Consider the following 27,228-nt stretch of genomic DNA (forward strand, 5'->3'; position numbering starts at 1 on the left):
TTACAACTTCTGTTATAGCCTCCCAATTGATCTCCTTGTCTCCTATCTTTCTGTTCTTCCATTGACCTTCAGCACTGACACCAGAGTTTTCTTTTTAAAAATGTTGTTCTCATTATCATTCCTCCAGATCAGAGATCTTTAATGCCTCCCCTTTGCCTAGTAAAGACCAGATGCCTTAAGATTGCATTCAGGGTCATTTAAAAGCTTGTGACATCCTCTTCACACCCAAACATATAATTCTTTTTTTATGACTTTGTGCACTTGTTAATGCAGTGCTTTTCATTGAGAACAGCCCCTTCCTCTAACAGTAAAACCCTACAAGAAACAAAAATTAAGATTAAGAATGCCAAGTTTAGGGGCTTCCCTGGTGGTGCAGTGGTTGAGAGGCCGCCTGCCGATGCAGGGGACACGGGTTCGTGCCCCGGTCTGGGAAGATCCCATATGCCCGTGAGCCATGGCTGCTGAGCCTGTGCGTCCGGAGCCTGTTCTCCACAATGGGAGAGGCCACAACAGTGAGAGGCCCACGTACTGCAAAAAAAAAAAAAAAAAGAGAATGCCAAGTTTAAATGTCATTTAGAGGGAGACCCCTAAGACTTCTTTAATCTCCATCATCATAATAATTACTCTTTCTTGGGAACATTTATAACAGTCTACCTTAGATTATAATAATAATTACTTCATATAGTTATTGTAAAGATTAAATGAGTAGTGTGTATAAAGTTCTTAGAATAGTGCCTAGTGCATATAAATGCTCAAGAAATATTAGCTGTTATTATAGTTAGTGAGGAATATGTTCTGTCTCTTCAGATAACGAGCTCCTTTAGGGCAAACATCACATCTTATTAATCTATCTTCTATTCCAAATCTCCATCCCCCGCCAGTACTGTGCTCAAAGTTGCACTCAGTATTTATATAGTGCTGGAGAGGAAGTGTTTACTATTAGAGTTGTGTATAAGATGATTCAGTCTATTCCATTTTTCACTGACTCATTAAACAATTTATGTTTCATTTTATTCCCTATTCTTTGTCTGTATTTGAAATAACTTGCTTAAAGGAGACTAAATTGATAACATATTATTTTTCAGTATGGATAACATGCTTTTCTTTCATAAAAACATGACTGTGACAATATGAAAATGAATATATGTAAAACCTATATAAGGCTGGTAATGGGTTTGAACTCATATTCTCTTTGGTCAATTGGTAGTGACTCTCAGGAAAGTCATATGAAGAAGAGTTCCAAAAATTCAGTGGAAAAGAGTACTTTGATCAATTATTGATGTCTGATGTAGGCATGGAATGAGAGAGAATAGGCATTTGTACCATGTATTTGCTATATTTGATGATCTCAGTTTAGTTCTGCTTATAACAAATGGTATTTCTGCAGTCTATGGAGAGAATACACTTTGTCTGTGACTATGAAGCCAACTGATTCATGAAAAAGATTGAATATATGACGCTAGCTTGCCTCCCACCCCTTTCCTTTCATGAGCACTATAGTCTTACCTACTACGCTGTGATAAGAGGATCTGAAATAAGTAGGTATTCCTATTTAACAGTGGGGTTATAAGGCAGAATAACTCTAACAGCAATATATATTGTTTCAAAACTGTGACTAGAAAACTGTATGACATGACTATGTTCAAAACTGTGACTAAAATGTGAATACTAATACTCTCATACTAAAGATTAGAAAGTAAAGTTTCTTGGTAAAAAAGTATACTCCTTTAGTTTACTAAAACTTTAAGATATTGTTTTGATTTCGTCAGGACCTAAGAAGAAAAAAACAATGTTTTCCTTCTAGTGGTGCTCTCTACTTATGCAACATATAAAATATGGAAAATACATAATTCTGTAATGTTAGAAGAGTTAATCTATTAAGTTTGATATCATAATTTACTTCCCCATACAGCAATAAGATCTCTTTAGACTTTCATTGCCATTTTCATGTGCATTTTTTAAAAAAGGAGTTGTATATATTTAAGTTAGATACTATCTTTAAAAGATTTGTATATATATCTGTTATCTCTAATTTCTGGGATCAGTTCTTATCTTAGTTGACCTAAGTGTATTTTGACATGGATGATTTCTTTTCTCTTTGAAGCAATTTCAATATTGGATTTCTAGGACACTGTACCCTTCTGATTTTCTCCTGCCTTTTTGGCTACTTCTTCCCAGTCTCATGTCCTCAAATTTTAAATGTTGGAGTATCTGGGGACTCAGTTCTTGGATCTCTTCTCTTTTCTGTCTTCACCTACTCCCTAGATTATCTCATCCAGATCATGGCTTTACCATCTACATGCTGATGGCTCCAAAATTTATATCTCTAGTCCATACATCTCCTCTGAACTCCAGATTCACACATTCAGTTGCCCGACATTTCCATTGGATGTCTACTGGACATCTCATACTTAACATGTCCAATACTGAGTCCTGATGTCCTTCCCCAGCCCTAGTTAACCCAACTTCTTGTGTGTCTGTCTCAGATAGTGACAACTGCATTCTTCTAGTTGCTCAGGCCAAACTCCTTGGTAATTTCTTGACTCCTCTCTCACTATATATGCCTGATACACACACACACATACATCATTTATTTGTACTTACCATGGATTAGGCCTTGTGCTGAATATTTTAGACAACTATCTCATTTAATCCTTATACTCTTATAAGGTAGATCCTATACTTCCTCATTTTACATATGAGAAAACTGAGATTCTAAGAGGTTTGGTTACTTCCCTAGAGAGTTAGGATTGGAACTCAGTTATGGATTTGTGCTCTTAACCATTGATTTATGGATGTTATAGAACAGTGCCATCCAATAGAATTATCTGCACTGTACCAATATAGTTGCCACTAGCCATATGTAGCTATTAAGCTCTTGAAATGTGATTAATGTGACAGAGAAACTGAATTTTTTATCGTATTTAATTTTAATTAAATAGCCACATGTGGTTAGTAACTACCATACTGGACAGCATAGTTATAGAAGTTTAAGTTGTGAAAATTAAATGTATAACTTATGCATAAGTAATCACAGTAGATTTTTAGGACAAAAGTGAGGTTTCCTGTGTTTTACTAGAAATCTTTTATTTTAATTTTGAAAAATAATGTATGTATATGGTTTTATGCACATAGTTCAGAAGAGGGTACAGTTAAAAATGTCTTCCTCCAGGGACTTCCCTGGTGGTCCTGTGGGTAAGACTCCACGCTCCCAATACAGGGGGCCTGGATTCGATCCTTGGTCAGGGAACTAGATCCTGTATGCATGCTGCAGTTAAGAGTTTGCATGCAGCAACTAAGAGTCCTCGTGCCACAACTAAGAAGCCCACATGCCTCAACTAAAGATCCCTCATGGGCTTCCCTGGTGGCGCAGTGGTTGAGAGTCCGCCTGCCGATGCAGGGGACATGGGTTCGTGCCCTGGTCCGGGAGGATCCCACATGCCACGGAGCGGCTGGGCCAGTGAGCCATGGCTGCTGAGCCTGCGTGTCCGGAGCCTGTGCTCTGCAACGGGAGAGGCCACAACAGTGAGAGGCCTGCGAACCGCAAAAAAAAAAAAAAAAAAAGATCCCTCATGCCGCAATGAAGATCCCGCATACCGCAACTAAGACCCGTTGCAGCCAAAATTAAATAAATAAATAAATATTTAATAAATAAATAAACATAAATAAAAATATCTTCCTCTGACCATAGACTGACTCTCAGTTCCTCCCCCAAACCAACCACTATTTCTACTTTTCTCTTCCAGAAATAGCCTATAGATATAAAAATAGAAACATTCTTTTAAAAAATACAAATAGACATTTTTTAACCAATCACAATCTAATTATTTTAAGAAATGAAAGCAAAAGATTTTTAAAATACTGATTCATTTGATTTCACTTCTAATCCTTTGTGGAGCAAGATGGACCAAATATGTTTTCTATTTTCTAGTGTAAGTCCTCATATTATAAGAGGTTTGAAATATATATGCTCCCAAATTTAAAGTTCAGATCTTCTTTACTCTTATTTTATCCTTGTAGTATTAAAACCATGCATTTCAAATAACTAACCATTTAAAATTTAACATTGGCATGATGTGCAATTGTAGTGTTTACCTTAGTGATATGTCTATGTTATTTCTTACTTGATTACCATTTTTATTAATACAGCCTTTTTTATTATATAAGAATATTTATTATATAAATGTATTTTTAATTTAAAAATTATTATTATTTTTTAACTTTTTGGCTGCATTGGGTCTTTGTTTCTGCACACGGGCTTTCTCTAGTTGCAGCGAGCGGGGGCTACTTTTCGCTGCAATGCGTGGGCTTCTCAATGTGGCGGCTTCTCTTGCTGTGGAGCACGAACTCTAGGCACAAGACTTCAGTAGTTGTGACATGCGGGCTCAGTAGTTGTGGCTTAAGGTCTCTAGAGTGCAGGCTCAGTAGTTGTGGCACATGGGCTTAGTTGCTTTGTGGCATGTGGGATCTTCCTGGACCAGGACTTGAACCCGTGTCCCCTGCGTTGGCTGGCGGATTCTTAACCACTGCGCCACCAGGGAAGTCCCTATATAAATGTATTAAAGCTTTATTATATTAGATTTATAACAATTGTGTAATATGATTCTAATAAACCAAAATTGTTTTCTTTCCTCTACAGAAAACTTGAGAATATTGTCTTTAGGAAGAAACAACATAAAGAACTTAAATGGACTGGTAGGTTGTTATTTATTACTTAAAAAAACATACACTCTTTTTCTTGAGTATGCAAATAATACTTGTCTGTTGCAGAAACTTTACAAAATAGAAAAGCAAATATAAAAATTACCTATAAACCACTGCTAACATTTTGATTGACATCTTTCTTGCCTTTTTTTCCTATTCTTTGGTGGGTATGTAGAGAATGAAATCATACCATATATATTGTCTTGCATCTCTTTTTTTTACTTAGTATATAAAGATCATTTTTTCCATGTCATTCATTCATTCAGCAAATTCATTCAATATATTTCCTGAATGCCTACTTTTAGCCAGGCACTGTTCTAGGCACTAGAGATACAGCAGGATATAAAATAAAGTCCTTGCTCTCATTGAATTTAAATTATAGTGGAGGGAGACAGACTAGAAAATAACTGCATAATAATACATCAGGTGGTGATGAATGCAGTGAAGAAAAACAAGGCATATATATTCCAAATAGATAATTATTTCCATTAAATTTTACTGTTAAAAATTATCTCAAGTTTCTGCCTGGCCGGAAAATTTTAAATTCTAATTTTATATTTTCCTAATTTATATATTTTTCCAAATTTATGTTATCTTCCTATGTGGTTAACATGTCATCTCTATCTTTGTAGCATTTATATGGATTTTATGGTGATCGTGGAATAAAATATAATTATTGATTTAAGAAAAACAAAAACGAGGCATATAAGAGAATGTAGATTGATGGGAAGTCCTCTCTAAAAGTGAGAATGTAGGCTCTAGAGCTGACCAAGGGACCAGTGCTCCAGACTGGTGAGGGACAGCAAGTGCAGATGTCTTGAAACTGAAGCTCCTTGGTATGCTTGAGTAAGAGCAAGAGTTGAATGAGGGAGAATTGTCCTCAGTGAGGTTGGAGAGGGAGCCAAGAACCAATCCTTATAGGACTTGGTAAGATTTTAGATTGTTTTCCATGTGGCTTGCAAAGCCATTGGAGGTTTTTTGTTTTTTTGTTTTGTTTTTTTTTTGCGGTACACGGGCCTCTCACTGTTGTGGCCTCTCCCGTTGCGGAGCACAGGCTCCGGACGCGCAGGCTCAGCGGCCATGGCTCACGGGCCCAGCCGCTCCACGGCATGTGGGATCCTCCTGGACCGGGGCACGAACCCGTGTCCCCTGCATCGGCAAGTGGAGTCTCAACCACTGCGCCACCAGGGAAGCCTCATTGGAGGTTTTTGATCAGAGGATTTTATTTAAGTTTTTAAAATAATTTTCAACCATACTTTTTTAATGACAGCATGAGTCTATTTTATTGATGTACCATAATTTATTTAAGTAAGTTATTATTCGTTATTTATTTACAGTTTGGAGTTATTATAATCAATGCTGTTATAAATCTCCTTTTAGCTATATTATTGCATACATCTATGAATAATTCCTTGGATAAATTCCTTGAAATGGAATTGCTGGGTCAAAAGTATGAATTTCTTTTAAGGCTTTTGTGACATATTATCAAGTTATCCTTTGGAAAGCTTGTAACAATTTATACTACCATCAATAATGTATGAGGGTTTTCGTTTCCCTTTACCAACCTTGGGCATTTTTAAATTTTTTTGAAGTTTTTGACAGTGTATTTTATTTGTATATTTATTGGCCATTTGAATTTCCTTGCTAAGTTGAGATGAAACAATATTGTAAAACTAGGCAATTTCAGAAAAGATGAAACAAATTTCTTTTTCTTGTGTACGTTCCCCAAAAGATAATAATTTTTTTTAAGTGCTAATTGTTATCATAAAAACCCTGAAATATTTTGTAACTTGGGTTTCCTGTCCCCTTCCCAAGCCCGTTAATTCTAGCCGTTCTTCATAAGAGTCAATGAGGCTGAAACTGCAGTGCTTCCCAACAATAACCTCCCAAGACCAGACAGGCTAAAATGACCATTCCCCTTCCCCACCCATTACAGAAACAGCCAAAACACGTGAATAGGAGTCAGTGTTCAGAGGTGCAATTTTGGAATTATCTTGAATTATCTGATAATATTCCCACATCTACATGTCTACTTACTGACATAAATTTATAAAATGCTTGGAAATTCTTAGAGATTACATTCTGTAGTTAAATAAAGGGAGTTTTCTCCCCCAAAACAATAACCAGTAGATGAATTATTTGCTTTCTAGCTAGATGTGATGAATAAAATCCTAATGATCTATAAAAAATTTTTTTTTGATGTTCTAAATGATTGGTAAATGTAACGACATTTTGCCTTCTCTTCATTCTGTTAGCCTTAGATGGTAAAAATGTCATATATAGGGACATTATTCATAATGGATAAAATATTATAGTACAAAAATTCAGAATTTATTATACTTCATGCTAAACATTACTTTGAATTATCTGTAAAGGAAGAGTTTGCAAATAAATATACCCCTAAATTTTTAGGGCCAATATGATAAATGCTTGATGTTCCCCCAGGTATTTACAGAACACCAGATTCTCAACTATTGATATGGTGTACAATTTCTCCCATGAAATGTAATATATACCTAGAAACCACAAAGAAATTGTAAATATAGGATTAAAGGCATATATGGAGATATTATCTAGCTGAACCATCACTTACTTAGATCTCTTTACTTTCTATAGACTGCTATCAATAACCCCCAGCAGTTGGTTTTTTCCCCAGGATGTGTGTGTGTGTGTGTGTGTGTGTGTGTGTGTGTGTGTGTGTGTGTGTATACATACACCAAAAACATTTAACCAGTCCAAAAGCTTTACTACTTATGCAAAGACTAAAGAAAAATATGTCTGCATAGGGATACAGATGGTGGACTTCAAATAGGGTCACATGCTGAGTTATTCATCTAGACACATCAGCCTCATAGCATGATTTGAATAGCTGCCTCAATAAGTTACAAATATCTACTCTAATATGTGCAACATGTAATGTTAAATTGAGGAAAAGGAGTCTATTTAAAACTACTTAGGAAAACTGACTATTAAGGTACATTATAAGCCTGTTCTTATATGTGATTTGCTGGCCTCTGCTTTCCTTTCGGATCTCATTTCATATTACTCTTCTTCCTAGTTGGTAATCTCCAGCCACTGGCCTTCTTTCTCTTTCTTGAACATGCCAGGTTCATTCCCACCTGAGGACATTTGTACTTGCTGTTTCCTCTGCCTTAAAAAACTCTGTTACCCTGGATTTCCACATTACTGGCTCCTTAACTTTCACACTTCAGTTCAGACGTCACTTCCTCAAAAGACCCAACTATCCTATATCTAAAGCAGTCCTCTAGGCAATAACTCTTATCACCTATAATTTTTTTCCATTTTTCTTATTTGTTTGTTTTCTTTTCCTCTCTCTGTCTCTCCCTCTGTCTCTGTCTCTCTCTGTGTCATACACACACAAATTCTGATAAGCACGTCAGTTCTGTTCATCACCATCTACACTGGTGTTTTATACATGTAGTAGGCACTCTATAAATATTTATTGTGACTTAATAATGCTTTGTAATATTACTAATTAGAAAAACTATTAAGTTAAAATTTTAATTCTAAGAGTAATAGATGTAATTGTATTTAAAAAACAAATCAAGCAATTCATAAATGTATGAAATACACTGTGAAAGTCTTTCCTCTACCTACCTCCTCAAGTCCATGAGGTAACAGAAATAATATTGGTATACTTTAAATTTTTTTCTGTGCACAAATAAACAGATATCTGTGTGTGTGTTTGTGCATGTGCATGCATGTGAGTGTGTGTGTAATATATATTTGTACTGATAATATACTGGGCATATTTTTCCTGCTTTTTCATTCAATAATATATCAGGAATATCCTTCCATGTAAAAACAGGCAGATTTAATGCATTCTTTTCGATAGCTGTTGTTTTCTACGTTATCAGTGTATGGCAATGTATTTAACTATTCATATATTGCTGAACATTTAGAGTGTTTCCAGATATTTTATTGAAGAAGGGGTGTCTGTCTGTCTGTCTCTCTTTTTTTTGCTATTACAAATCATGCTGTAGTGAACATCTTTTTACATATATCCTTTAGCAGTTATTTGAATCTTTACATGGGCTAGATTCCTAAAAGTAGAAAAGCTGAGGTTATTTTTGTGCATTTAAATTTTTGACAGGTACCTCAGATTGCTCCCACAATGCTTATGCCAGTTTCCACTTCCATCAATGGTATAAGGGTGAGGATTACTCCCTCCACCCTCAACATCCCTGAGTATTATCCATATTTTTAATATTTGCCAATATGATAGGCAAAAAAGGAGTATTACATTGTTTTAATCTGTATTCTTTAGTTAGTTGTGACTTTGAACATCTTTTTATATACTTATTGGTTATGCATGTTTCCTCTTTTGGAAATTGACCTAACATCTTTTACCCATTTTCTACTTTTATCTTTTTCTTATTACTAGGCACTCCTCAATATTCCTAATATTTATCCAGTATTGATAATGTTATTACTATTATTGTTGTTACATTTATGAACTGTGTAGCAGACTCTTTACATGCATTATCTCATTTGAAACTCACAACAAGTAGATAATATCCTCATTTTAAGATAAAAAATCCTCAGTCCTCATTTTAAGATAAAGAAACTGAGGCTCAGATAGTTATGTAAAATGCCCAGGTATAGTGAACAGGCGCTGTTAAACCCTACTGCTGAGATGAGCAGTCTGTCAATAGCTATCAGTGTCTTCAATGTGTATTTACTTTGTCCCAACTATTCTATATCGAAGAGTTTTTCATACTCACATACATGAACAAAGATGGTGGACCAAGTACATTCATTGAAATATAGCTTGTATAAAAGACTGCAACAATCTAAGTGCCTATCAGTAGTAGACTAGCTAAACAAAATATATCAAAGGGGAAAATGAGGTAGGACTTACCTATATGTGCTGAAATAGAATAATTTGCAAAGTATATTATTAAATGAAAAGAAGCAAAGTGGATATTTCTATGTACATATATGCATAGAATATTTCTGATGATAGCTGTTACCTCTGGGGAAGGGAACGGGCGTGGGTGAGAAAGAGACTTTTCATTATACTTGTTTGCACTATTTGATTTTTGTTATGTTGTTATCTTGTGTGTTACTCTTTTTTAAAAAATATTTTATATTTTTATTTAGGTGATGATTATGTATGTTACTCTTTAAATTAAAAAAAAAACAACTAATGATCCCCCCTCAAAATACAAACAAAATATTTGTGCACTTATATTCATAGCAGCATTATGCACTGTAGTCAAAAGATGGAAGCAACCCAAGTGTCCATCTACAAATGAATAGCTAAACAGACAAAAGAAAAGATGATGAAGGAGAGAAAAAGGGCAGGAGGGAAGAGGAAAAGGTGGAGGACTTAGTCAAATCTAGGTAATCTGATTACAAATTCCATACTGCAATTTAATGCAAAGTTTTCAGAATTATTTAATATATTTTCTCTTAGTTTGTCACTTGTCTTTTTACTTTATTCATAGTTGCCGTATGGAGTTTTAAAATTTTTATTTGTCAAATCTTTATAACAACTGTGTTTTGTATCTTATATAGAAGGTCTTCACTTCTAGATTATGAAAAAATCATCTTATATTTTCTTTTAGTACTTCTATTGTTTTTTAAGTATAAATTTAAAAAGTTTATACCTTTAAACCATCTGGAGTTTATTTTTGCAAATTGCATGTGACAGATATCAGACCTTATTTTTTTTCCTCCAAATGGTTAGCCATATATTGAAAAGTCTCATTTTCCTACTGTTTGGAAATGCCACATACTAAATAAACTCTTGTATATGCATGGGTAGGTTCCTGGATGGTCAAGTTTTTTTTTTGCGGTACGCGGGCCTCTCTCTGTTGTGGCCTCTCCCGTTGCGGAGCACAGGCTCCGGACGCGCAGGCTCAGCGGACATGGCTCACGGGCCCAGCCGCTCCGCGGCATGAGGGATCCTCCCGGACCGGGGCACGAACCCGTGTCCCCTGCATCGGCAGGCAGACCCTCAACCACTGCGCCACCAGGGAAGCCCTCTTTTTTTTTTTTTAAGCCTAATCCTTTTGGCAAGTGTTTTTTATTTATTTAATTTATTTATTTAAAATATTTATTTATTTATTTAGGCTGTGCAGGATCTTTAGTTGTGACATGCAGACTTCTTAGTTGCAGCATGCAGATCTTAGTTGCGGCATGTGGGATCTAGTTCCCTGACCAGGGATCGAACCTGGGCCCCCTGCATTGGGAGCATGGAGTCTTACCCACTGGACCACCAGGGAAGTCCCTCAAGTTTCTTTCTGTTTGTTGTTTTACCTATATATTTCAGTTCCAATATCATGTTGCTTTACTTTTCTTTCACTTTATAATGTTTTGATATCTATTGAGACAGGTCCTCTCTCTTTGTTCAAAATATTTGTGGCTTTTCTTGGACATTTATTCTTCAAGAGAAACTTGAAAATCAGTCTATCAAGTTTGTAAAAAATAAAATCTCATTGGAAGTCTTAGTAGAGTTGCATTGAATCTATAGATTGACGTGGAGAGAATTGATTTCTTTTCATTTTAGAAAACCGAACCTCTATACCAATTAAACAGTAACTTCCCATTGTCTCCTCCCACCAGCTCTGGCAACCACCATTCTACTTTCTGTCTCTGTGAATTCGACTACTCTAGATATCTCATATAAGTAGAATCATACAGTATTTGTCTTTTTGTGACTGGCTTAGTTCACTTAGCATAATGTCCTCAAGGTTCATCCATGTTGTAGCATATATCAGAATTTCTTTCCTTTTTAAGGATGAATAATATTCTGTTGTATGAATAGACCATATTTTGTTTATCCGTTCATCCATCAACAAACACTTGGGTTGTTTCTTCCTTTTGGCTGTTGTAAATTATGCTGCTATGAACATGGGTATCCAAATATCTCTTTGAAACCCTACTTTCAATTATTTTGGATATATGCCCAGTAGTGGGATTGCTGGTTCATATGTTTTTAATTTTTGGATGAACTGCCAAAATGTTTTCCATAGCATCTACACCATTCTACATTCACACCAACAGTGCACAAGGGTTCCAATTTCTCCATATCCTTGCCAATACTTGTTATTTTCTGTTTATTTGACAGTAGTCATCCTAATAGGTATGAGGTGCTAGCTCATTGTGCCAGCCTCCTTATTTTACAGAGTTAGAAACTAAGAAGAGAAGTGATTTATTCACATGCAGAAGCAGACCAGTTTGCTAAATGCCTGTTCATTCAATGTACAGTTCTCCAAAGGGCTAGTTTATTGAATGACAGATTTCACTGAATTAAGTCACACAGACTTAGCCAGTTTTTATTGATTAACATTCACCAGATTGCTTCACCAGAATTTTGTCTTTATTACCTACTTACAAATATATAGAAAATTGTGTTGCTTGGAATGGTTTCAACACCTTTTAAACTTTTCTTTAAGATTTTATTTAGTATTCATTTTAGTGCAGCTGTTTTATCCCAGCTGTTAGATTTGTCAGTCCATCTTTGTAGAATGTCAGTTTCATATTTTAGACACTGATCACTTCTCAAATGATTAAAACACATAAAAATAGTAATCTAATTGAGTTGGTTAGTGAACTGTTATATTTAGGGAAGTAGGAAAAACAGTGGAATAGATTGAAAATGTACTGAAAGACAAAACTATGCCCTGGACACCCAAAATCTATACAACATTTGTTAGTCAATATACATAAGAAATTCTCATTCTGCAATGAGAATTTATATTCCCAAGTAAAGTCCCCAAATGCACAGAAATTTGGTCATGGCAGAACAGCTGCATCCAATTGGCTGAAAACTAAACTGAAACTCAATTAATGCTTGTAAGGAATGAACAAAGCAAAACAGACATCTTCAGAAGTTATCCTGTCTAAAATAATTTCTATCCTATCCTATCTAAAACAAATTGCTATAATTTGTAAGTAGTTAATCAGTTTTTCAGTAAATCAGTAAAAGAGTAAATTCAGCAAATTGGCTGTTTGGAGAATTGATCAAATTGGCTGTGTGAAAACTGACCAAGAGTCCTCATCTGCACGTGTAAAATGACACTAAGTAAGTGGCAGAACCCAGAATTGAGCCTAAACTTTCTAATTAGTATTATTTAGTCACTATTTTTTCTGCTGCCTCACACTTTCAGTGCCAGGATGGACTGATTTAAAAGTTTCTTTTACTTTGAAATTGTTGTTTCTCCTACTTAGAAAGTTGAAACTAAGATGAATTGTGGGCCTTGGGATGACACACAGAACTAACTCAGACCATTCCATTCTCAGCTTTTCCCCTTGGTTCCATCTGTATGGAAAATGCATTAATGATCTTTATCCAGAGTACATTTATTCTCTTTATAGTCTTTAAAGGGACAGTTACCAGGACATAGACCTGGGTCCTACATTCTAACATTACCATGTGGATGTAGGTAAATCCTTTTGGGTTAAGAGGGGTTTGAACATCGAACTGATTCTGCCTAGTCACTTTTTTGTTTTTTAAGGAACAAATAATCACTACATTTTGTCTTTTGTATATGAAAGAAGGAAAAGTTTTTGTGCCACTATTGATTGTATCTAGCATTTAAGAGTCAGTATGACATAATCATTATAGTATAATGAAAAGACTATGGGTTTTAAGTTGAGTTTTATACATCAGAAAAAATAAGGTGAATTGATGCATAGATAGCAGGATGGATAGATGGACCAGATATGTGACAGGAAAAGGATAGTAAAATGTTAATGGTAGAAGCTGGGTAGTAGATATATGGGTATTTACTGTAATATTCTTTCAACTTTTTTATGTTTGAAAGTTTTCATAATAAATATTTTTTAAAAACCCTGAAATTTAGACATAGGTCTACTATTTAATAACATTGTTGGGAATTCCTTGGTGGTCCAGTGGTTAGGACTGTGTGCTTTCACTGCCGTGGGCTTGGGCTCTATCCCATCCTGCAAGCTGCGTGGTGCAGCCAAAAAAAAAAAAAAAAAAAAGCATTGTGATCTTAGAAGAAGCCCTTAATCTATCTAGAATAGAAATCAAATAACCTGCTTTGCCTATCTTAATTAAATAAGGATCAAATAATACAATGTATAGGGAAGTGATTTGAAAAGTATATTATTCGATAAAATAGGGCTTCCCTGGTGGCACAGTGGTTGAGAGTCCACCTGCCAATGCAGGGGACACGGGTTCGTGCCCCGGTCTGGGAGGATCCCACATGCCGCGGAGCGGCTGGGCCCGTGAGCCATGGCCACTGAGCCTGCGCGTCCGGAGCCTGTGCTCTGCAACGGGAGAGGCCACAGCAGTGAGAGGCCCGCGTACTGCAAAAAAAAAAAATAGTGCTCTTATTTCCCCTCTTGGTGATTTCAGTAGGTATTCTTAGTTCAGATCAGTTTGAAGAGAGGAAGAAAATGTTCTACTTGGCTTTCTTAATGAGAAAAAACTCCCACACAGCCTTCAGCTCTCCTGCCAGTGGACAGGTTGGTCTCAGTTCTCTCTGAAGGCCATTGTCTTTATGTTTATGAGGAGGGGGACAGAAGGAAAAACTTAAAAATAAGTATGTAAATAAAATTGCTTTCTTTTTCAGGAAGCAGTAGGGGACACGTTAGAAGAACTGTGGATCTCCTACAATTTTATTGAGAAGTTGAAAGGGATCCATGTAATGAAGAAATTGAAGATTCTTTACATGTCTAATAACCTGGTGAAAGACTGGGGTAAGTGAGGTTGGCTCTTTGCTAACCTTCTACCTCATGTTTATAGAAAATAGCCCTATAGGGAACAAGATACGAAATGGGGACATTTCTTTCTAAGCACAGAGGGAAATAGCTATAGGAGTTCCTATATTTCATCTAAACACTTGAAATTTACATTTAAATATTTACTTAGAATGATTATAATTGAATAGGTCCTGGTCCTATTAATCATGAAAAAAATTAAACTGTTGTCCAAAGGCCAAAAGGAATCGGTTTAATAATTCTTGGGTGGAAGACTTATTTAACATATATATTGCTTTTCTTTTTTATTGTACATTATCCATTTAGCATTTTAAAGCCCTATTGTGTGCCATGAACTATGCCAGGCTGTTGAGATACACAGTTGAATAGGACATTATCCCTGCCCTCAAGGAGTTCACAGCCTAGTTTTAAAGCCCTGTTGTGTGCCATGAACTATGCCAGGCTGTTGAGATACATAGTTGAATAGGACATTATCCCTGCCCTCAAGGAGTTCACAGCTTAGTTTTAAAGCCCTATTATGTGCCATGAACTATGCCAGGCTGTTGAGATACATAGTTGAATAGGACATTATCCCTGCCCTCAAGGAGTTCACAGCTTAGTGGGAAAGATTAGTTTATGAGTTAATAATTAGAAAACTGTGTGATAAGTTCTACAATAGAGGCTTGAATGAGTTGCTTTAAGAATTTAGAGATGAGGGAATGGTAGAGACAAAGGCAGTTTAGTTTAGCTGATACTGATGTAGTACAGTATAGAGAAGACCTGTCACTGGAGATTGATTTGTTGATTCTGAACCTCATTTCCTCTTCTTATCCCATCCTTAGATTAGCATAAAGGTAGAAGAGGTATGTCTTGCTTTCCCTCCCTTTCCATAATGTCTTCAGAGAATGACTTCATATGGTATAATGTCCCCTACTTCCTTCAAAATCTTAAACAATGAATTGTTCTGAATAGTCACAAACTGAGGGCTAGTGATACTGGGATTCACCCTTCAAAATCATAAGAGTAAAACTTGCCATTTTAATATGGAATGTATTCTTTGTACTTGTAGGTGAATTTGTGAAGCTGGCAGAACTACCATGCCTAGAAGACCTGGTGTTTGTAGGCAATCCCTTGGAAGAGAAACATTCTGCTGAAGGGAACTGGATTGACGAGGCAACCAAGAGAGTACCCAAACTGAAAAAGCTAGATGGTGAGTGACTCTGGGCCAGCCTGGAAATGTTTTCTGGGTGTAAGAATTGAACTTGTAGCATGGAATCATGAAAAGGAGCAAAACTAAAGAAAATGATAGGTTATCTCTGGTCGCCAAGGCCACTTCTGTCTGTAGGAAATTTTGTGGTCCCAGTTTGGGCCAGAGTGAGATGAAAGACTTCTAGAATATTTAGACTGGTATAAGATCATCACTAAACCAAAAGCTTGTAAGAAAGCTGGGTTTATTCTCAAGTCCCAAATGTACTATTTTGCAAAGTAATTAGACATAAATAGCAAGGAGTTGCTTTTTCACAATTGGATCAAAATTGTAATGTTCTCTCTCCCTCTCCCCCCTAATTTTAGTTTCTCAATACCTAAGATAGGTGAAAATGTCAGGAGAGATCCCTGACTGACTGGGTTCAAGTCCCAGTTCTAGCTTTTTTGTCATCGGGCTGGTTAATTCATCTCACCAAACTTTGTTCTTTTGTCATCTGAAAACCAGAAATAATAAAAGAGTCACAGACCTCCCTGGGTCTTTACTCCTTCCAGTGGTCCTATGAGGAAGCCAGGCCATTTTTACCTTAAACCTACAGAATGTTATATATCAATCATATCTCAATAAAGTTGGGGGGAAAAGATAATGAACATATATATCACCCCCCAAAAATTTCCTTTTGCCTCTTTGTAATCCCTCCCTCCTGCTGCTCACCACCATCCCTCCCAAGGCAGTCACTGATCCGCTTTCTGCTCCTATAGATTAGTTTGTATTTTATAGAGTTTTATATAAATGGAATCATGCAGAATGTTCCCTTTTTTCCCTCTGGCTACATACCTAGCAGTAAAATAACAAAGACACTAGACTGCCTCTTGTGGGAGGTACAGGAATAAACAGGAAGAGGCAAACAGGTTTCTTAGATACTGGTGATGTTCTGTTTCCTAAATTGGGTGATGGGTATACAATAATTGGTTTTGTTACTCTTTATTTATATTGTATCTATATGAATGAATATTTCATAAGTTAAAATAAAATAGAACAAAAGAGAGGGTACATTAGAGCCTTGGACTTCAGCCTTTTTATGTTCAACTTTGACCTCTAGAAACCATTTGAAATCATTTGTCTTCCTTTCTCATTGTGCACAGGAAGTGAACCCTTCCATTTAGAATGGAAAAGAATCCCTTATATAGACCCTGAATAGACCAAGCCACATTATATACAGCCTTTTGGACCAAATATTGACTTCAGGCCAATCTGAACAGCCCCTAGAAAAACCAGCTGGTCTATCCTAAACCAGTGAGATGGACCAGAACACAGGTGGCCACAGCTGCTAGCTTGCCTCTTTTTGCTCCTCTTCAGTTGCTTGTAAGAAAAACTGAGGGGTGTTAAAGAGCTAAAATGAAAAAGACAGACAATACCAAATGTTAGTGGAACATGGAGCAACTAGAACTCTCACACCCTGCTGGATAGTAATGTAACTTGGTATAACTTTGGAAAACTGGCATTATCTACATACATATCCCACATGACCCAGCAACTTTTCTCCTAGCTGTATACCCAGAAGAAAAGAGCATGGATGTTTACCAAAAGATCTGTATGACAATGCTCATTGCACCACTATTTTAATAGCTATAAATTGGAAACAACCCAAATGCCCAACAACAATAGAATAGATAAGTAAATTATGACATATTCGTACAATGGAATATTCAACAGCAATGAGAATGAATGAACTATAGCTTCACACAATATACATGAATCATATAAACATAATGTTGAGCAAAAGAAGCCAGACACAGAGCGCACGCTACATCATTCTATTCATATCAGTTTTAAAATCAGGCAAAATAATCCATGGTGTTAGACATTAGGATAGAATATACCTTTTGTTGGGGGACAGTGACTGGAAGGGGACCTGAGGAAGTTTTGGGGGTTCTGATAATGTTCTCTTCCTAATCTGGGTGCTGGTTACCAGATGTGTTCACTTTGTATACATTTATCAATCTGTACACTTATAATTTGTGTACTTTGTATGTATATTTCAATAAAACATTCACTACCCCCCACAAACAGATGCTGTGGGGAGTACAGAGGGGTAAGACTCTGCTCGTTGCCATAAAGAAGAATCACACAGGAAGAGGCACTGGAGATGGCTCTTAATTAAGGGTAGGGCCTAGATGGAAGGGGTGTTACGGGGGGCATTCCAAAATGGAGGAACTTTGTTAGCCAGGAGTCCAGAAGTAGTAGTCTGCAAGATGAGTTTGGGAGACAATGAGTTGATCAGTTCATCTGGAGTGGAGCGTGACTGGCTGAAGAGTTAAGACTGAACAGTTGGCTAGGGTCAGACTGTGGACATGCTTCAAATGCCAGAGCTCAGAAATGGCTGGCTCTTGGGCCAGTGAGAGCCTGCAGATGTATTTTATTTTCTGTGCCTTGGTTCTTTTTATTTTTTTCCAATTTACCCCCAATGTTTAGTATTTGGGGGAGTAACATAAAAATTCAGATTCTGGCAATACTGGGATTGCGTATTTTATTGTGAAAAATGAATATTTCTTTGTGTTTAACATACGAAGTTTTTAGTGTGTATAGGGCCTTATTTTTCTGCCTGGTACCTGTAGGCATTTTTATTTGTAACTCTGTATTTGGGGACCTGAATATTTATAATTACTTACATTAATCCATTTGGGAATTCTCCTGAGAGGCTTTTTGGATAATTAGAAATTTAAAAGATTATTTTATGATATTATTTTTATTATGGCACACTTCTCAGCATCTCAGAACTCCTCAGGTTAACAGAAAAATATTTTCAGTTAGAATTTAACAGTCTCTTGAGAATGACCAGTAATAATTTTCTTTTTCATTTTAGGTACCCCAGTAATTAAAGAGGATGAGGAAGAAGATAACTAACACCACATTTTCCACTTTGTGTAACTTATTTAAATGTCATAAGAACAATAGATAAGTTTTGTATAGTTGTCTATTTTAAAGATTCTGTGTGGGGCAAATGGTTCTTAAGATAAAACAAATCTTTCATTCCTTTTTTTCTCATAACCTATTCAGTGTTTCTCCCCCAAAATGGTAACACCAACTTTATATATTCTAGTGCTCTTTTTAGAAGCTATAAATTTTCAATTTTTGTCTTCAGTCCCAGTTATGTACTGCGTGGCCCCATCTACTGAAACCTTTATAGACCAGTCATTTTTAACAACAAAGGAACAAATGTGATTCTTTATTCAGTTTGTTCAGTTTTTTCATTTTTGTTTCTGTTTTTTTTTTTTAGGCCAGGCATTTAAATATATACACTTAACTTTTGAATCTGTAGGCCATCTTTCCTGAAGGTCCATCTCTTTATGACTCAGAAGCACAAATGTGTCATGCCTTTGGTTTGGGAAGAGCTCCTCTTAGAAATATAGCAGCAGTCCTAGAATCAAGACTCCAAAGTCCAGTTTGAAAAACTATGGTGAAAAAAGGAAAAATTAGTACCTTGGAGGCCTTATAGCCCATGTTATACTTACTTATTTGTTGTTCCAAAATTGTGTGCATTGTCAACTGGAATTTATGTTGTGTTTACCTGCATGTCCACTCAAGTCCTGCAAACAGTCAGCCAGTCATTCCGTGATCCAGGTCAGTGGTTAAAATGACTGTTATAATCACTCCTTTGACCAATACTTTGGCCTTATTACACATATGGACCTGATCTTAGGCATACTTTTTGGTTATAGTTCCTTATATTGGGTTGGCCAAAAGGTTTGTTCGGTTTTTTCCCGTAAGATGGCTCTAGTAGCACTTAGTTGTCTTTAACTTCATTTGAAACAATTTTGTTAGATTGTATTGTGACAGCTGTCATATCATCATGCATTAAAAAACTTATCAAAATTGGTGAATTTTTGTGTAGCCATTTTAATATTGAAGATGGAAGAAAAAAAGCCACAGTTTTGGCATATTATGCTTTATTATTTCAAGAAAGGTAAAAACGCAACTGAAAAGCAAAAAAAGATTTCTGCAGCCTATGGAGATGGTGCTGTGGCTGATCGAACATGTCAAAAGTGGTTTGTGAAGTTTCGTGCTGGAGATTTCTCGCTGGAAGATGCTCCACAGTCGGGTAGATCAGTTGAAGTTGATAGCCATCAAATCAAGACATTAATTGAGAACAATCAATGTTATACCACGTGGGAGATAGCCAACATACTCAAAATATCCAAATCAAGAGTTGAAAATCACTTGCTCCAGCTTGGTTATGTGAATCGCTTTGATGTTTGGGTTCCACATAAATTAAGCGAAAAAAACCTTCTAGACTGTATTTCTGCATGCAATTCTCTACTTAAACGTAACAAAAACGTTCCGTTTTTAAAACAAATTGTGGCGGGCAATGAAAAGTGGATACTGTACAATAATATGGAATGGAAGAGATGGTGGGGCAAGTGAAATGAACCACCACCAACCACACCAAAGGCCGGTCTTCATCCAGAGAAGGTGATGTTCTGTATATGGTGGGATTGGAAGGGAGTCCTCTATTATGAGCTCCTTCTGGAAAACCAAACGATTAATTCCAACAGTACTGCTCCCAGTTAGACCAACTGAAAGCAGCACTCGTCGAGAAGCGTCCAGAATTAGTCAACAGAAAACACATAATCCTCCATCAGGATAACGCAAGACTGCATGTTTCTTTGATGACCAGGCAAAAACTGTTATAGCTTGGCTGGGAAATTCTGATTCATCCACTGTATTCACCAGACATTGCACCTTCAGATTTCCATTTATTTCGGTCTTTACAAAATTCTCTCAATGGAAAAAATTTCAATTCCCTGGAAGACTGTAAAAGGCACCTGGAACAGTTCTTTGCTCAAAAAGATAAAAAGTTTTAGGAAGATGGAATTATGAAGTTGCCTGAAAAATGGCAGAAGGTAGTGGAACAAAAGGGTGAATACGCTGTTCAATAAAGTTCTTGATTAAAATGAAAAATGTGTCTTTTATTTTTACTTAAAAACCAAAGGAACTTTTTGGCCAACCCAATATGTTAGATAAGTAAATATATATAAGCAGTAGTTATATTTGAATTCCTAGCCTAAATGTTGGCCATTCATATTTTCTAAAATTTGCCCTAATAACTTTGGTCTGTTGACCCTCATGTTGAGAGAAGTGATTGTTGTAAGGGTGTAGAACTTGCAAGACTGGATTTGGTACCTTTCAATAAGTGAAATTTAGTATTTCAAAATATATTTTTTCAAAAAGTTTAAGTTAAACAGCTCTTAAAATGAATTATGTATATGTTTGTGGATGGAAAAGAGATGTTTCATTATGGAATCCCAGGCAAACGGCATTATTTTTGAGGATTGCTTCTTCCATGAAGCATAGCAGGTGATTTAACCTCAGAATTGCAAAGCAATAGTTGGATACAGAGCTTGGAATTTTTCATATAAGAAAAAGTTGTTTTTGGAAAATGCAAGATACGGTAGTCAGTAACCAGATGAAGTCCATAGTAGGCTGTGACTGAGTCACTGATAGATTGCAAAAAAGATGTCAGAGGCCCTCTGCCATATTGTGCCTAAAGTCCCTCAACCAGAAACTATTGGCTCCTATTTCCCCATTTACTTGTGTAAAACTAGTCAAAGAGGGAAGAGTCATTTTTAAAAAGTGATTGCATAAGTAGTCCTGGCTTTCTGAAGTTTTCAGCTGTCATTTAAGTAGGAATTACATGATTTCTCTGAGTCACTCTGATCAAAAGGGACCACTGCTTTGACAATCAATTCTAAATAAAGGTCCAATACTATTTTTAGCTTCCTTTTGCTCTTCCTTACAGTCTGATAAGAAGAAATCTTTACTCTGACTGGCTTATACATTCAAAGCCTTTGACTATTTCTTTTGTGAACCATAGGCAATGAGAATTTACCTTGGTGATGTTTAAGAAGACGATCTTCTTTTCTTGTACTCTGCACTTCATCTAGTAGGTAAGCTTAAAGCCCTATTGCTAGGTATGGATGTATTTTCTAAAAGTTATGCTGGAAGTGAATATAGTAGGGAATGAATGAATGACTTCATACTGAATTTATTTATAAAATGACTTACAGTGTTGGTGTTTGGTTTTTCTGAATTCTTAATATAGAAACTAATTTTCTCTGTTTCTCCTTGTTTCTTAATGTCTTTTAATCACTGGTAGTTCTCAGAGAAGTGTAAGGTGCTTTTCTGTGTCCATTTCACACAAAATTCATAATTCAGTTCCACTCAACAAATATCGAATGACTTCTGTGCCTGCTTTTCTTGGAATTAAAGCCAGAATCCATGTTATTAGAAAATGGAAGATAAGGTATATGAAGAAGTTCAGAATATTCTCTCAAATCATTCCTTAAATCATCCTTTACTGCTGCAAATTTAGCTGATGTTAAATGCTTTTGGTTTATGCTTCTTGGATTAGATATTTGACCTACTTGGAAGAGATTCTCTCTGTGCTCCTTGTTTAAAGCATTATGCCGTTTTAGTGGATCATTCGATTTCTTCTGTTCTTATAATGATGGAATCAGTACAGTATTTTAATTTTTCACAGGAAATTTTATTTTCGTCTACCAAGGAATTCAGCTTTCCTATTTTCCCTAACATTAAGTTTATGGCTGTATTACCTAGTCAGGTCTTGAAAGGTTTTTGTGTTCTCTGTAAATAGGCGTTTGTTCCTTTAAACCAGAGTTTCTCAGCCTTGGCACTATTAATATTTTAGGCTGGATAATGTTGTGGGGAGGGGGGCTGTCCTCTGTAATATAGGATGTTTAGCAGCATCTCTGGCTTTACACATTAGATGCCAGTAGAACCCTCTCCCAAGTTGTGACAATCAGAAGTGTCTTCAGACATTGCCATCTATCCTCTGGGGCAGAAGGGTGAGAACAAATTCGCCCCTGGTTAAGAACCAGTGCTTTGTAGCAACATTCCTTTTTCCAAGGTCCATTTATTTTCACTCTGTAGCCATATGCTACCTGAGTTGTTATTTGAGAGAAGGTGATGTATTTAATAATCGTGGATGGAAGGAAATGGTCACTGGTGTTTTCCTTTGTCATGCTCATTTTAATAATTTTCACCTAACATTAGAAACTCAGGGCTGGAAGGTTCAACTTGTTTTTTAGCAGGGCCTCAGCTTTTATTGTTTAGCATTCTTATCTTAGGACAGTAATTATTAACCTACCTCTCTCCTACTATCAACAAAATCCAACTTTATGATAGATTTTGCTTTGTCTCTAAAGTTTAACATTTTAAGTGTACTTTAGAAAATGGATCATCCTTCTTAGGTGTTCATTCTTTAAGTATTCATTCATTGTCCAATAATGCACAAATTTTGTAGACTGTAGCAGTCCTCAAATACAGAAAAATATTGTATAAAATTTGGTAATCATATATGAAAGTAGCTGGTGTAGACACTGATTCTGCATGTGGACCGAAGACTATCTGGTCATGATAACTGGCCAGTAACTTGGTATGGTTACTGGATCTATTCCACAAATAGAGGTGGTATAAGACACATAAATGTGGGTCCTGTATAGAAAGAAATTTTGACTTGAATAGATGCTTCTTCTGATACCTCTTACCAGTGGTCTGAAGTGGAATAAAGAGGAGTACGAAATGAATCTTAACTGTTAACTTATTCTCAGAGTTGGTGATGTGTAAGTAGAGTCGAAGGTGGTTATCTATGTGACCCAGAATCTTCCAGCTGGATTTTTCTTAGGACTAAATGGAAAAAAGTATAGGGCCTAGAGAGGTTGGATTAAATCATTAACTTTAAAAGATTGGGGGGCAAGTGTCAAAGCATCAATCATGAGTAGTCTGATTCTCTAACTGCAGTCTGACTGTCTGCTCACAAAGACCTTACATTGTTAAGTATTGGTAAAGGAGGAAGAAATAACTGCTAAACTGAAAGTTACCCTTTACCAGAAATTAATTTCTTTGGCACACATTTTATTTGGGCTGCTTAACGTGCCTGTAAATAATATAAAACAAGATTCAGTGTAGCAGAGTTGGTGCTTCTGACATAGCTCACTTGACCATATTCCTTAATCTTCATTTTAGCATGAGTGTTTTTAACTATAAAGTAAGTGCAATAAAAAAATTAAAGGTATTTTTTTTAAAAATCACTGAACTTTTAGAAATCCCTCATCTATATCTCTATTCCTGCCTTTTTATCAACCATTGACTTCAAAGAAAGAAAACTGAAAAACTAGACTGAGTCTTACCTTTTTCTAACTTAAGATAAATTTTCACTTGACACTTGGAGAAGTCATAACTGGATTCTAGTTAATTTCCCATATTGGGCAGGTTAGAAGGGAACCAGCCAACCAAATTATGATCTACCAAATTTAACCAGGGGGTGGGGGAGAGTAAGCTATTTTTCAGTAGATTTGCACTTTAAAATGAACTGGATGTTGGTTGGTGAAAAGTACTCTCAAAGGGAAGATGGGGGCTTCCCTTGTGGTGCAGTGGTTGAGAGTCCGCCTGCCGATGCAGGGGACACGGGTTCATGTCCCGGTCCGGGAAGATCCCACATGCCGTGGAGTGGCTGGGCCCGTGCGCCATGGCCACTGGGCCTGTGTGTCTGGAGCCTGTGCTCCGCAACAGGAGAGGCCACAACAGTGAGAGGCCCGTGTACCGCCAAAAAAAAAAAAAAAAAAAAAAAGGGAAGATGGGTAAATACCTAGCCTGCATGTGGATATTAGAGAATCAAACCTCATCCTTGCTCATTCTAAGCCCACCTGAGCAGTAGTTGTGTGTCAGCATAATCAGAGCCAGGATTTCCCTACTTCCTTACTTGGTGTCATCTTCCATGTCTGCTACATTAAGTCATCCCTCTGGGGGTATATCAAGAATTTCCTACTCAGAATAGAAACTTTGTGAGTTATCTTTCCTACATCTAGATTTTAAAAATTAATTTAGATGTTGGCTAGATTAAGTTGTGGCTAATGTTACAAGGGTGGGGAGTTCTTTGCTTGTTTGATCAGCAGGGTACCTGCCTCTGAGGTGCTATTGCCTAGAGTGATCAATCCCATCAAAAGACTGGTGAGTTGGTAGCTGTAGAGAATATACATATGGCCAGCTTCTCCCAGGGTGTCAGTCATGATCACGAGCATCACTCCAGAATCTTTGGCTTCTAGAACCAACTCCATTCTGAAGAACATTTTAACATCTATTAATACGTCGGTAATAATCTTTTTTATATGCAGGAATTTTGTAGCATGTCTTTATGACTAAACTTACTGTGTTAAATTATTTAGAAATGTTGAGTTTCTGAATGTTATTTTGTGAGATGTTTTAAAATAGTAATAAATTGTGTTATTTTATAAAAAAAATTAATGTGTATCTTTTTTGGTTACATGTCCATTAGTTTTACCTAATATAGAGCAACTATGTGAACTTCCAATGATATTCAGTTCCGAAGAAACTCAGTGTTTGGATAACATATTCCACACAGCTTGTGTGTGTGAGAGAGAGAGAGGGAGAGAAAGAGAGAATTGGGGATTGACTCATTTCTTTATGCCAAAAATTTTTTTTTCAGTAGTTTACTACCAATGATAACCTCCTCTCTCAAGTTTGTAAGTCTTCCCCAGAAGTTCTCTGGGCACAATTTCAAATGACTAGGATCCTGGAAGGCACTTCCAGCAAGTTACTACTGCACTTGGTTATTCCTAGTCCTCTCCTGACTTCCAGAAGTGTACAAGGTTAAGGTTGGCTGATGATAGGCCCTTGATTTGTGGTCTGGAATGACCTGACGTTGGCTAGCCCTTTTTTGATACACAAGAAACAGGAAGAACCCAGCAATAAATAGCAGTAATATTACACATTTTCCCAGCATATATTCTGTGCTATTATCAGTCAAATGTAATTTTGGTCACAGAATGGGAATATAGTGCAGTTTCTACTTCTTTATTCCACAATTCTTTGGTTGTGAGGACGTTTCTTGCTGCTCTCCTCCTTTAAAAGGCAGAAAGATTTTAATTTGTGCCTATTAAGAGAAAACCTTAGGCTTCCCTGGTGGCACAGTGGTTGAGAATCCGCCTGCCAGTGCAAAGGACACGGGTTCGAGCCCTGGTCCGGGAAGATCCCACATGCCACGGAGCAACTAAGCCCATGCGCCACAACTGCTGAGCCTGCACTCTAGAGCCCGTGAGCCACAACTACTGAGCCCGTGCCCTAGAGCCCACAAGCCACAGCTACTGAAGCCTGCTTGCATAAAGCCCATGCTTTGCAACAAGAGAAGCCACTGCAATGAGAAGCCTGCGCACCACAACGAAGAGTAGCCCCCGCTCGCCTCAACTAGAGAAAAAGCCAGCGCGCAGCAACGAAGACCCAATGCAGCCAAAAATAAAAATTAAAAAAAAGAGAAAACCTTAATTCAGAGCATAAATAGCACGTTATTTTTAGTTAATTGTTTCCTAGAACAAAGGGTGAACATCTAGAATTCTGACATTTTTTTCTGCCATATATATGTATTACATTAAATATATGTATGTATATGTAGATATATACAATTATTATATATAATAAAAGGATCCTAAGTGATGACCTTCCCTTCTAAAATGCAATCAACTCTGCAGCCATAAAAAGATGGCATATCCCTATGTACAGGTAAAGTATGCCCATAACATACTGGGTGAAAAAAGTGAAGAACCTATTATTTCTTTTTGTTGTAAATGTAATATGTGTGTGTGTGTGTGTGTGTGTGTGTGTGTGTGTGTGTGTGGTGGGAGGAGGGACTATGTTTATGATGGAGTGTTGGGGAGAAGGTAGGAGTGTGTGTGAAGACAGGACTGAGAGGTATGGAGAGTGTGTATGGAGCGCCATGCCTGTGGGAATGGAGGAGGAAGTTATGAGTGGGGAGGAGGGGCAACGGGGACATTTGTCGGGGGAAGTGAAGATTTGCGTGTCTGTTGTGGGGTCCGAGATGTGGAGATGTGTTGAGAAGTGTGAGAGGGAGTCACAGACATAAGTGAGGACGTGAATAATTGTACAGAAAAATCTTAGGACATATACCAATATCAGCCTTCATAAATAAAAATTTTTACCTTGTGACTGTTATGCAGGCCAGCTATAAATTTAAAGCCTTGTTACTAGGGGAAAACCCCACTGAATTCTTATGTTCATTTAATCACTTCTGGATTTACTAGAATTTCAAAAGATGGACATCTTCAGTTACTGAATCTCTGCAACCAAACATGTCTTTAAACCGTATTTCCCTTTTTATATCCTCTTGATATAAATGGCTGCTGCAATACTGAAGCATTAATTTTATACAGGTATGATGAGTTATTCCTGCAATGAAACATTTTTAGCTGAAAAAAGATTTAAAAGGGAACAAAAGCATTACTAGATAACCTCCTAAACCATTTCAGGATTTTCTAACATCTAATAGTAAGTTAACATTTACTTGTGTCTATTTTGCCTTCAAACATTTGTCTTGTAGAAAACATGCAAAAACTGAATATATTAAAAAGTATTGCTGGGGCTTCCCTGGTGGCACAGTAGTTAGGAATCCGCCTGCCAATGCAGGGGACACGGGTTCGAGCCCTGGTCTGGTAAGATCCCACATGCCGTGGAGCAACTAAGCCCGTGTGCCACAACTACTGAGCCCGCACTCTAGAGCCCGCAAGCCACAA

The 27,228-nt window shown here is 36.8% G+C and overlaps 1 protein-coding gene across 1 annotated transcript in view; it reads left to right on the forward strand.

Moving 5' to 3' along the window:
• DNAL1 (dynein axonemal light chain 1) overlaps positions 1-24,221 on the forward strand; it is a 35,469-nt gene extending 11,248 nt beyond the window's left edge. Inside the window, exons 5-8 of the mRNA XM_022576609.2 lie at positions 4,640-4,695; positions 14,274-14,400; positions 15,470-15,610; positions 18,471-24,221. Of these exons, the coding sequence (XP_022432317.1) occupies positions 4,640-4,695; positions 14,274-14,400; positions 15,470-15,610; positions 18,471-18,511 (365 nt within the window). The 3' untranslated portion in view covers positions 18,512-24,221. The remainder of the gene's footprint in view (positions 1-4,639; positions 4,696-14,273; positions 14,401-15,469; positions 15,611-18,470) is intronic.
• The last annotated feature ends 3,007 nt before the right edge of the window (positions 24,222-27,228 follow it).

This window comes from Delphinapterus leucas, chromosome 2 (genome assembly GCF_059928025.1).
Source record: "Delphinapterus leucas isolate spDelLeu-1000000601 "Yukka" chromosome 2, BTC_Dleu_Yukka2, whole genome shotgun sequence".
NCBI classification, from domain to species: Eukaryota; Metazoa; Chordata; class Mammalia; order Artiodactyla; family Monodontidae; genus Delphinapterus; species Delphinapterus leucas.